Source organism: Diprion similis, chromosome 1 (assembly GCF_021155765.1).
Source record: "Diprion similis isolate iyDipSimi1 chromosome 1, iyDipSimi1.1, whole genome shotgun sequence".
Classification (NCBI taxonomy): Eukaryota; Metazoa; Arthropoda; class Insecta; order Hymenoptera; family Diprionidae; genus Diprion; species Diprion similis.
Window position 1 is genome coordinate 3849874 of NC_060105.1, and position 12880 is coordinate 3862753.

Consider the following 12880-nt stretch of genomic DNA (forward strand, 5'->3'; position numbering starts at 1 on the left):
GAGGTCACCTTCGGCAGGGCCTGTTTTATCCGAGAATCAGCACTTATCAAGGCATTTTCTCATCACAAAACGATTATGATTATGCAGGATAATAATTATACTCGATTCCAAGGTCATTCACACTTTTTATGTTGTAGCATGACTGCCTAAACGGACCGAGTAAAGCTAGAAAACAATTGCAACTACGCACTTACCGAGAATCAGCCGCGCAAACAATAACAAACGACACGCGACGCGGAGAGTCGAGAATCGAAATTGCTAGAAGCTGAAGTTGCACACAGATTGAAAATTTTAAACACTAAACTCACCTTTGCTGTCCCCGGCTGTTTTTATTTCAGTAAAACCATTCTGTAATGGTCCATACGCTGCATGCCGTTCGTACACTGATAAAAGTGAGCTTCTTGGAAAAACACTGATCGAAAAACGTTACACAGCCTTTTTTTGACCATAAGGTATCGGCGCTTGGCCATGTCCCGAATACATATAGACTGTACATGGCGAATTCTCGACTAAAGCGGCTTGCGTCTTCTCGTCACGGCTGCTCGGAAGCGACTGACGCCGCGCTACGCTCGGAAACAAGTCTCAACCGGTCGGAAACGCCATGCGAGCTGCGCCCAACGCGGTTAAATGGTAGAAAAATTGCCGTTTCACGCGGTATCAGGCGTCGACTGAAATTTTCTGGCGACTTCCGACCAAATAAAATATGAACGAGGCTGTTTTTTTACGTACAGCGAACAACCGAATGTAGCAGCAGCAAAAATGCTCTGATCTCCCCCCCCCCCCCCCCCCCCCCCCCTCCTGACGCCGTTCACACGTACTTCGCAAGCAGCCAATGAGAGCATTCTGCTCTGTTTACTGCGCATGAAAAACAGCTTAAAGCTAAAGGGGAAATGTGAAAAAAAAACAAACAATAACCTTCTCTTTTGTCAATGTATAAACATAGGACTGGAGCTAATAACATAATATTGCCGGTTACTCATCTATACACCACTATATGTACGTGAATGTAGATTTGTAGATAGTCGTATTTGGATGTAAGGATTTTATATCAACCGTGGGTGCATTTATCATCCAGGCGCCTTGATAACTCTTTCCAAAAACATATTTTACGTCAGAGAACGCTACTGTATTCATGTCACCATTGGAATCGGGAATTGAAAGAACATATGTTTTAGGGATCGTGTTCAAAATTATTGGCAGGTGATTCTGATCTACTCAAATATTTTACGCGATGATATTTGTTGCGGTAATGTCCCGAAAAATTTCACGATTTTTTCATTTGTTAGGTATTTGTTAAGCATGTACTACACTCGATTCTTTCATCAGTATGCGATTAACCAGACGCTCAGGAATTACCGGCATCAAATTAAATAATATATGGGTTGGGTTCAAGATGAAGGACTTTTACAAGCCATCTTGCCACGGCATAGGCAATATAATGATAGCATCACTTCCATATAATAATTTTGACGACAGAAACAACCAATATTTAAATATTTCAATCACTCATATCGACAATGATGTTCGTTTTTACACAATTCCGATTTTCCTCAATAGAATATCGGTTACCCAAAAGAAAGTTACAGCTTCCGATATGGGGACGGAAAATATTGTTACATATTTGTTCGTTTCATTATTATAAATATACTGTATTGAATACGATAGATCAGAACTATCTTCTCATATTTTTTACTGAAAATGCTAATATACGTTTATATAATCAACATCTTGTCAACGGGTTTTGACGGGATTTTTGCTATTATTACATTATAAACAATGGACAATTGAGGAGCAATCAAAACGGCATGATCTTAACGGTTTACTGCCAATTTGGCTGCGAATCTTCGCGTCCTACTCGTATATAATTCCACAATTAAAATCATTAAATTATTGATTCCGGAACGGATTTACCTTCTGCAGATGCCGAAACGCCGAACCCGCACAGCTGATCCTAATAATAAAGCATAACGAGTGAATCGCATGGATTTAAAGATCCCGTTTAGTTCTGACGTTCGTCTTTTAAAATTATTCAATTTTGCATATCGCGCACGATAATACACAGAGATCATAGCTATAAGAGAAAAGATATATGTTCTACATACCCAGAATAAAGCTTTATGATATAATATAAGAATATGGATTTGAAATGCGAGCTACAGGGCATCCAACATGTTGTAAATGAATGAAAAAGTTAGCCTCAGCCACCTGCAGTAAATACCTATATTGCAGATCGAATGAAACTGCTGCCAATATACGAAAATAAAAATATATAAAGAGAAGTGATACAAGAAGCTTTTATATTTTTAATCATACGTGTTTAAGCGTATTGTTTATAGTATTTTAATCATATTATATATATATTTATACCACCACTCTAACCATGTCCAACAAATTTGACGCGTAAGTAGGATAACCGTACTGATCATCGTTATATGTGTATTCCCCAATCCCATAACCATATGCAAACCAGGGGTTATGTTTTGTGTCTTCAATTCTAACCGAAGATCACCGTCCTTCGCAGTTATCATGTGATAGTTTTCCAAAAAAATATTACGACCTATTTTTCATAAATCCTTCTAAATTCGGAAGACGGGCAAACAAGCTGAACTCAATTGTCGCTTCTAAAATCCTTTCTGCTGTACAAATATACCGCTCAGGCTGTAACAATTTATCCACACATTTGAATAATTCTAATGTGACAACTTTTTAAGGATAAATCGAGTAACAAGACACACTAATTGGCCGCGTGTTATTCTTCCAGCTTGAAGACAAGCGACGACAGCGGTGATGACGATTCGCAGTCCAGAGATAATCAGCGAGCTGAAAAAGACACATTGGTATTCAGTTTTGGGAATGAAAGTCATACCTTAGTAACAATCATCGTACTCGCAGTTATGTTTTTTCCAATTACTTAACTCAACTATTGTTACAGCCTCCCATAGAGATAAGTCCAAACGAGCACAAACTCCAGTACGCGTATTGCCTCTGGTACAGCAGACGGAACCCTGGGAAACAAACAAATATCCAAAGTTATGACCAGAATTTAAAGCTAGTTGGAAGGTTTGCTAGTGTAGAACAATTTTGGGGCCTCTACAGCCACTTAGTCAGACCTTCGGAACTCACTACACACACAGATTTCCATTTATTCAAAGCTGGAATTAAACCGATGTGGGAGGTTCGTATAAGTCCTCGAGAAAGCTTGGAAAATGTTGAAAATGACGAAATGTGGAATAATTCAATTGAACGTCTTAAAACTTAGTGAAATCAAACCTCAGATTAAGAAAATCTTTGCCGTTTTTGCACAAACCAATGCGAAGGAGCCGATGAATAATTATCTGTTTTTCTCAAAGGACGAAGCTAATCAAAGAGGAGGAAAGTGGATTGTGAGGTTAAGAAAAGGTTTAGTTTCGCGCTGCTGGGAAAATCTTGTGATGGCAATGTTAGGTGAGCAATTTATGGTTGGCGAGGAAATATGTGGCGCAGTCGTATCAATACGATTTCAGGTGAGGCATTAGTATTTCAACACTTGTTAAAAAACAAATTTGCACGCAATGAAATGTTATTCATACTACTTACCATTTCGTTTCTTTTTTTTTTTCCAGGAAGATATAATCTGCGTGTGGAACAAAACTGCATCGGATGCTGCAACTACAGCCAGGATTAGAGATACGTTGAGGCGTGTGTTATATCTTCCCGCCAGTGCCTCTATGGAATATAAGACTCACAACGATAGCCTCAAGTAAATGTTTTGGTATTTTAACGGTAAATTATTCCACTGATTTTCATGCTATGCGTTTACTCAATTATTTTTAAAAAAATTTCAGGTACCTTAATATGATACCGCAACACCAACATCACTGACTGACGATATCCTAACTTGTCGTTTGTTAAAGATTATTGTGCTATAGTGGGGCGTGATATGCAAAAGCCTTGAAATTAAAACATTTTCTAAATGCATATAATTGCGGTTAGTTCTACTATGTCCACCTGCGACGATGATCTCAAGCTACGACTAGAGAAAAGTTCTGGAGTACAAAGAAAAGCAATTGTAATATTTAGCAGTTTTTTCTACAATCCATCTAGGTACCCTGTTTCTCCGACAGCTGACTTTTCATCTGTAAACTGAGCAATGCCAGCGGCGTAAAACAGTCTGTTGCAAAAAAATATTATGCCAAGAGGTACGATTATTACCTATCAATTTATTGAATCTGTTTATTGAGTACGCAATGGGATTATATTTTTATACGACAATTTACTTTAAGATTTACAATCAATCGAATTTTACACATTTCAAGCAATCACCACATCTGTCAAGTGTAATGTTTTCCACTATCTGCGAAAATTTGAGAAAAAATTCTTTCCAATTTTTACTACTAAATTTTCTCACTTAATATCCTTCGATAATTTTAATCATAATACTCAACATTCTAAATCACTTGCTGATTCGATTTAGTTAAGAAGGTCCACATGCTATGGAGCTTAAGTCATTGTAGTTAGTATTCTTTACTGTATTGTTAAGTACTATTGAACTGAACTTCCGCGTTAATGATAGAGAATATTAAATGTACATTTATTATGGCTTTGATTGTTCAATAGTGTGTATCATATTTATCATTTATATGAAGTGGCAAATAATAATTAGATGACATTAATACGATGACTATTTCTTACTCTAAGGAATAATATATCGTCAGGTTGCTGATTTCCGACCGCTTCTCAAGTAAAAAATGCAAAGTCAAGGTGGTCAGTATCGCGCAAGCTACGTATATATGGTATTATAATGTCCAGCTATTATTATTAAGATGATGTTTTAAAGATTTTCGAAGATCAAGCAAATGTTTATTATTCGATTGGTACATACCTGTATTATACGTTTTCCCCCTCATTTTTTGTAATAAAAACCGATGTGTAAAAGAATTTTTATTTCATTTTTTCTCTAACTGAATGTCACCATGATGATTTTGTAAATGGTTTTAATTGCAATTAATGTTATTAATCACGCCCTACAAAGCACATTTTCCGTTTTTCGAAAAAGTGGACAAGAATTGTCTGCCTCATTTCATGTTAAATATAATAGCGGCATGTAAAAAACAATTTCAAAAGCTAACTTACTTGTGTGAATATATGAACATGAATCAACCAATGCAACAGAATGCATCTACTACATAGATAAACAGACGAAAGCAAACAATTTTTATTTATTGTTCATTGTATAGAAAAAAAAGAAATATAGCATTGTTCTGTTTACCTCTCTGTAAATGTATAATATAAATTTTTGAAAATTTTCCTCTGCCGGATTTCTCAAAATAATTTACTCCCCCTAGTTTTAAACCGTCATCCTTTATTCCTACCGCTTTAAGTATTAACATATGTGCATGCTAGCATTGTCGAAAGAGATTACAGAGTAGTCACACAAAAATGAAAAATAGTACAAATATTTACTATGTAATCTAACGCATAGCATGCATGTCCACAAAATATAAGAGAATTGTGAAAAAAAAGGAACCAAAACTTCACTCATGAAATTAACTTAAAGTACTTAATTTTTTTATATTGTAACGTACATTCACTAACTAGATGGCAGAACGTTTGTGATAATGCTCAATTCACTCTGTACTTTGTCTACTAAACGATTATCTTTGTGAACCTTTTATAAATCATTTTCTTTCTTTATTTCTCGTTTTTTTTTTTCTTGTACTTTTAATATCATACTTTTATAGTGATTATATTAAAATGAAAGATTTTGTGAACAAAATTATCATACTCAAGTTTTGTTTGAGCAACTAAACTGTAAAGAAGAAAAAAATCATTAGTCAAAAAAATAATCATCAATTTCGAATGTTATTATACTGAGTCTTCGAATGCTCTTCCTGGGTATACCCAGGCTTAAATATTCCATTATCTCATGTCTCACGCGATAAAAAGTAGAGTTGTCGCCGGATTCATATTCCTGAATCACTGTGTCCAATAACTTGGAAACAGCACCGATGCTCATGTTTACTAACATTTCGTCTTTGGGAAATCTTCTTGTTTTATCCACTGGACATATTTGATGCGTGTATGCTATATTATACAACGCGTCAGAACTCACTGTAGAGGAAAGAACAGTTTTCCTCCGAAGAGTTTTTCAACACTCAAAAACTGTTGGAAAGCCAAGATTTTCTAATAACGTCCCCACAGTTTTTTAGTGTCTTTCAGTTATATTTTGCGATAGTGTATTATTCATTTTTTCGACCTTTAAGTTGTCGTGATAGACGATGATGATACAGATTGGGCTTTCTTAAAATCCGTATTTCAATCGGCCAACTCGATTTGAATAATGGTATGTTATTTGCAGTTATTCCTGTACGCGTCTTCTTGGACTTTCTGAAAGTGCTGGTGTTTCCGATACTATACCTATGAACCGGAATACCGGTAAGTTCATCCCAGCTCCGACTTCCAGTAGTCATCCGTCAACGGATCTTTGACGAAATTCGAATAATTCATAACGTCAGAAGTGCCAAGCTGCTTCACGATATTAAAAATACACGAAACACGAAAATTTTAGAGATTAGTTTTTTTGAAGTCAAGGAATAATTATTGTAGACCTGAGAGATAATCGATTGGTGCCTGAGGCACAAAGTGAATTGAAGATCACCCAATGATGAAACGATTAATAGGTCAAAGAATGTTGCAATATACTGGGGAAATGGTGCGATACGATTTAACCAAGGAGTTAGTTGAAATTTTGAATGGTATTTTTTATCGTTACGATGCGTAATAAATGAGACTCAGACATTTGTGTAATAATAACAATTGTTGGTTCCATCACTTACAAAGTTTTACATGCTGACGTATACTTTTACGTCTAACCGTTCGTAATAGTACGAACAATTATTTTGGAAGAAAACTTATTTCTTATTATCCCACAATTTCATACTATCAGAACACACTTATACTTTTCTAAATTTAAAATTACGTGTATGTCCATTACCGCTGCCACACTAGTTGTAAAATAATTGTCTTGACCATAGAAAATATTACAGGGAAATGGACCATTATTTTAAAACCTTATCCCAACTCCCACTCGTCACTAAAAATTTTTCATACCGAATGCAATATTTCTCACTGATAATATGGTGCATGTTGTTTTTCGCACAAGAAACAAAATGAAATAAAAGTAAAATGCATACTTAATTACTTTAATCGTTAGATTATGTCTGAATTGATAAACAGTCTTGGTACATACATGTGCAAATTGATTCGGAAACAACAAGAACATAAATGAAAAATCAGGTGGTGATAGTTATTGGAAATCATACGAAATAAGAATCAATTTCATTATGTGCAATAAAAAAATATATGTATAGTGCTTCACGCGATATGTATAATACATAAGAATAAATATCGACAGCTGCACGAACTTATTGGAAAAACTTAAGTTTTATTACAGACTAGTGTCAGGTATACGCGATAAAAACTAGATAGGAAAAAAAAATTCAATTAAAAAGCAATAAAATCAGGATAAATTGATCACGATGACTGATTTAAAAGATCTTAAATTAATTGTGCATGTAATAAATTAGCTTTTTCTCTGATAGTGTGTAAAGTTTGTTAGTAAAAATATTTTTAAAACATCACGTTATAGCCTCAATACAATTATCGTGACCATACCTGAAATTGAAAACATTTTTTTTAGTAAATTTGTTAATTTGTAACTGGCACATCTTTAAATCAACTCACCTAATACAAATGAAAATATGAGCTTGAAGTTAACGGAGAGATGTAGATAGTCAGGAATTCTAGGAGTGCGCTCTCCTTCGGTAGGCAAAAGAAGCGCCGCTATGCAAACAATGCCAGCTACTAACGCCACATAGTTTGTCCCTCCTAAATCATAAACACAATAAATTAGAACCCTTAGCAATGGGCAGAGATACTTTTTTCTGAAACAAAATAGAGTAGTTGAAAACCCAAATATCATTATAAACACAATTTTTATACTAACTATCAGTTTGTTTATTTTGAGCTGTAAGCGCGTATGAAATTTGCTGCTTTCCTTCGTTAGTTGGTAGGTGTTGAAACATTTCCTGTTCCAGGTTACTTCTCTCAGTAGATTCGTGTGTTCCACTTAAAAGTCTTGCTTCCACATCACGTTTACCTATTCCCTGAACAAAGCAAAAATTCGACAGCTCTTAATCCAAAATTATCATTTTTAAAATAAGAACGAAAATGTTTTTGTGAATTATTACCTGCTTTGTTGGATGTTCCTGCATTTTTATTCTAAACTTATCGACCACATTACAGTTCGCTATTGTGAGAGCTGTGTGCCTGACAACTATGTCAACAAAGCAATGGGCTTTGATTATTCCTTCGGGATCAACAACCTTGTATTTATTAGGCGCCGTGCTCAGCACTGAAACAAATAATTGTGCAGCTGATACTTAATATTTCAATTAACTATGCAATGCAATATCTGATTTTGGTTGGTAAATTCTATTTCACTGTGAAAATTCATTTTTACTAAGTAATGCATAAAATAACGAGTACATAAATACCTTTGAATTTGATCGGTATATCATAAGGGTTGTATAGGGTGAGGACTTGTTTATGAGTCGACTGATCACCCAGGTAAAACGTAATGCTTTGTGGAAAGACGAAAACTGGCACTTTTCCAGATGTTACTGCTATCGGTGGTGGTTGCATTGTTTTTTATATGTTCAAACGATTCCATGCACCTGTGGGGCTGTTATAATTTTTATTAAGTTAAAGTGTGCAATTCTGTAGAATCAAATATTTCCGTGATTTCGTTATTGTGCATCAAAACAAGACTGAAGTGATGACAAAGAGAGCGTTAGGTTATGTTTGGGAAGAATAGTCTTCGTGCAGGACAGAATTGATTTCTCGATACGTGGCATCGATTAGAATTCATAAAGCACAAGTCATTGGAGATGAAATATCGGACGGCTTCATGGTGACAATAATATGGATTTTTTTGAAGTCGCGATAGAGGAACAATAACAACAACCTTCTGGTACATAAAGGCGAAAACACTATTCGGTCATGTAAGACCATTAATCTGAAATTAAGTCCAAGAAAACTTACCCTCGTTTTAGCCACGGTAATCTGACTGTCTAAATCCACAACAGTTTATTCACAAACTCAAATTTGAATACCTAATTATCAGCAACGTAGGTAAGGATCTGCATTTTCTATTGTGAGTTGTGATGTTTGTCGTTGACTAGTCAATACACTTGTAATCCACGTCTGTCCGTGTGTAGAACACTCTACACTCACTTACCGAGTTACCGACAGAGCGACGTGTGTGGTAGAATATTGTCACGTGACTTTTGGCGCGGTAAATATGAATTGAAGATCTATAATTATTCTTTGTCACAGGTAAAGTGCGATAAAGACAAAAACACCGCAATCAAAAGTAAAACTTAAATACGTTTATTTTTTTCTTTAAAACAGGTATCACATATTATATTCAAACAATAGTACCATATGTTTTTTTATACAAAAATGATATTTTTGAACCATAGAGTAGTTGGAAAATTTGGTTGAACTTTCAATTCTCCAGATTCTCATGTTTGGATGGAGTCCGTATAATTACGTATAATTTTCATTTATAAATATTTTACCATACGAACAAGATATCTGAAGAAATTGTGATAAACTAGACCCAGGACCCAGCAATGTGTAGTAGCTGTATCAATTCCTAATTACAGCAGGTGGGTTTGCTTAAGCATTATTACACTTACAAAAAAATAATTTAGCTAAATTAAAATAATATATAAATCACACGCTAATATCGATTTACGCAATAATAATTGGACAGAAAATTTACGGACATGTAATCCGTATATGTTCAGCATTTTCATGATTACTTTCTCCATTACATTCTTTCAAGGCACAATACGTCTTGGCACACAATAATGCCGTTACGTATATTTGATGGAATTTATAGTTAACTGTTCTTCATTAAGCACATGTCACAAAGACAGACTTCCGTGATATACTTGTTTCCAAAGTATGATGTTAAATACTGTGTGTTTGTAGGGTTGCTGAAGTTTGGTCGCATAATAAATCTTGATGCCGAATTAAAAACTAAAAGAATTCTGCAAAATTCTACACGTCACTCTGTGTCTCTTACCTATTTGTAGATTCTGCTTACTTATGTCAATTTAATTTCGATAGATTAGTTAAGCATTAGATTAACCCAAAATCCGATTGTCCATTTTGAAGATATTCACTATCAGATTCAGCAGAAAATATCCTAGGAAATAAATTTATTTTCGTCATGGTTGACTGTATTGGCAACTGAAAAACGTCATCAAAAAGTATAAACTTTCATCACGGATATAAGCTTTGTACACTTATTGCTATGCAAATAACTGAACAGTGCTTCTTTTCTATACGATGAATATCATACATAATTTAACTAATTACCTGTGATATGAGTTTAATCGGTCCCTTCGTCGTCGAACAATATATACAGCCATAAAGATTCCAATTCCCAACAGTATCATCACTCCAACAACTAAAACAATTATAGGAATAGAGATCAAAATTCTTTGAAAAAGTTATAAAAATTTTGATACTGTGTAAAATTTCGTTTAAATCAAATAAAGGTAGAGATTATAAATCTAATAATAATACACCTATTAATATGAATAGATCATAGTATGTAAATAATTCAAGTACAAACATTTCAGGCCAGGTTCATGGTGAAGCAGGACAATGAGAATTAAAAGATGAAACAAAAATTTTCGAGTTCCAACTGAATAAATAGCTTTGATTGATAAAACTAAATACCTCATTATTTCTGCCACACCTTTCTGTACCTTTTTGAATGGGGAATATACGTACTTGCTAGTCCTATTTGGAATGTAGGAATTTCTAATGAGGAATTTAGGCAACTTCTCACATTCTCTAGAGTTCCGTTAACGGGTGGACATGATAAATTTAAGATTTCACAAAATAAGGGGAAAAGGTCTATATTATTGAATGGTTGAATCTCGTAATTCTTTTTGAACATGGGACCGTAAGCAAAAAACATCGGTCGCATAGCCGGCTCTTCATTGTCATATCCGTGAATTCCAAATTCCGTTAGATTGTTGACTGAAATAAGAATATTGGCGATGAGTTCAGTATCTGAAAGCCTAAACATCACTATTATATTCAAATAAATTATACTGTACCAGTGAGATTCTGCATTTTCTCGTAGTACTCGATACTTTTGTACACATCACTAAACGCATATCCGATTTCTGCCACAATAAATATCGGTGGGACTCTGGGGTTCTTTCGGAAGTGATACCTATCAGGAATTTCTTCTTTCTTGTAAACAGTAAAATGTCCAGTTTTGTTCGCTGCATCTACCAGCTGCTTATATACTGTGTCCAGTTTTCCTAAGAGCAAAATTTCGTGTCAGATAAAAAAAATAACTGCATGAATGATGAAAGATAAAACATTATTTCACAAAAAATTTTCCTTCACTCAAATTACCAAACTCACCAACAATAGGAAATATTTGCAAGGCTGCCGAAGATTCCACAATTTTGTAATCTGAACTATTAACAAATTTATTCAGGTCTATAATTCTCTTCGGGGTAATACTTTCCATCCCGTGATCGCTCAAGTGAATCACGTTCACATCTTTTAGCCCATGTTTATTCAAATTCTCGTAAATATACTTTGTAACGTTGTCCAATTTTTGAAGGACCAAATTAAAAGCCTTGGCATTAATTCCCACCATATGACCAGTTGTGTCTGGTTCTTCTATGTATAAGAAACCAAGATTTATTGGTTGGGTCGGATGTGTGAACCAAGATATCAATAGATCTACTCTGTCTTCAAATGGAATAGACATATTGAATTTCTAAGAACGAACATAATTTTCATTACTAATTATATACGTACTTTTTTTGTTTAAAAATGTTTGTCAGGAAACTTACTTGGAGAAACGTGGGTTTAACACCGAGATATTCGTATTTACACCCAGGCCACATTATTACTCCGCTATGTCTATCGGGGCTTGCTTTTTCATTGACAATCTAGAGATAAATTTTAAGAAACTTGTAACTTTCACAGATCTACATTTAGCTGTTTAGGAACTGAAACACAGTATTGAACAAACCCAAATAGGCGCTATTTCTTCGTTGTAATGATACATGGCGTATGAATCTTTCAGAATTTCACCAGTTTCTGGGATTAAGACTTGATTACCAATAACACCGTGAGTTTCCTCATAAAGGCCCGTTGCGATAGAAAAATGATTGGGAAATGTCTTTGTCACAAAAACATTTTTCATATAATCTGCATGGGTATTTTCTTTCCTCAAATCATTCATAAAGAGGGTCAAATTTCTGTTGAAGTAGTCGTACCTGAAAATGAATAGTTATCAGTTGAAACAGCTATACAATACGAATTTTCGAAGTATTTTTAAATTAAAAACGTCTCACAAGGTTAGGCGATAAACAGTGATGCTAATTTTATTATAGACATAGGTAAGAGAATTAAATAACATCACCTAAATGCATCGTAGGATACAACAAGCAGTTTCTGGTACTGTGAAACTGACGAGACCTTTTTAGTTCCTACAGTAATTATTATCGTGCAAAGTGATAATAAGGTCGAGGCCTTCATCGCAGAAGCCGATGTTCGCTGTTCAACAACCGGCGATGCTCTGCAAGCAAAATTAGTGATATTTCAACCATACATATCAGTTTCGTACGCAACGAATGCACGCGTATTGGTGCGTATTGCGTAAAACGCAGGGACACCGCGTGACGTGTTTCACTGAACCACGTACACATTCAAGGCGGGCTTCGCGAGTTGTACGCTTGCCAAATTATTTTTTTCTTTTTTTTAATACTTTTATTTCGCATTGTTTCACGTG

The 12880-nt window shown here is 34.8% G+C and overlaps 3 protein-coding genes across 4 annotated transcripts; 1 reads left to right on the forward strand and 2 right to left on the reverse strand.

Annotated features, from left to right (window-relative positions):
* Positions 1 to 2261: 2261 nt before the first annotated feature.
* Positions 2262 to 4547, forward strand: LOC124405425 (eukaryotic translation initiation factor 4E type 2). Its single transcript, XM_046880304.1, has 6 exons — positions 2262 to 2400; positions 2762 to 2837; positions 2933 to 3175; positions 3351 to 3503; positions 3603 to 3739; positions 3825 to 4547. Exons 1-6 carry the CDS (start codon positions 2381 to 2383, stop codon positions 3859 to 3861), a joined length of 666 nt encoding a protein of 221 aa, XP_046736260.1. The 5' UTR covers positions 2262 to 2380; the 3' UTR covers positions 3862 to 4547.
* Positions 4548 to 6780: 2233 nt separating this feature from the next.
* Positions 6781 to 9245, reverse strand: LOC124407043 (motile sperm domain-containing protein 1-like). The gene is made up of 6 exons (XM_046882847.1): positions 9082 to 9245; positions 8535 to 8714; positions 8229 to 8392; positions 7985 to 8144; positions 7723 to 7866; positions 6781 to 7653 (listed from the first exon to the last, which is right to left on the reverse strand). The coding sequence occupies exons 2-6, from the start codon at positions 8680 to 8682 to the stop codon at positions 7622 to 7624; spliced, it is 648 nt and encodes a 215-aa protein (XP_046738803.1). The 5' UTR covers positions 8683 to 8714; positions 9082 to 9245; the 3' UTR covers positions 6781 to 7621.
* A 363-nt stretch (positions 9246 to 9608) lies between these two features.
* Positions 9609 to 12658, reverse strand: LOC124406985 (ectonucleotide pyrophosphatase/phosphodiesterase family member 5-like). Of its 2 annotated transcripts, none has more exons than XM_046882742.1 (8): positions 12512 to 12658; positions 12119 to 12365; positions 11937 to 12035; positions 11497 to 11860; positions 11181 to 11390; positions 10849 to 11100; positions 10429 to 10519; positions 9609 to 10255 (listed from the first exon to the last, which is right to left on the reverse strand). In XM_046882742.1, exons 1-8 carry the CDS (start codon positions 12625 to 12627, stop codon positions 10189 to 10191), a joined length of 1446 nt encoding a protein of 481 aa, XP_046738698.1. In that variant the 5' UTR covers positions 12628 to 12658; the 3' UTR covers positions 9609 to 10188. The 2 variants fall into 2 exon arrangements, with proteins under 2 accessions (XP_046738698.1, XP_046738704.1); XM_046882748.1 differs by having other exon boundaries at positions 10214 to 10299.
* Between the last annotated feature and the right edge of the window lie 222 nt (positions 12659 to 12880).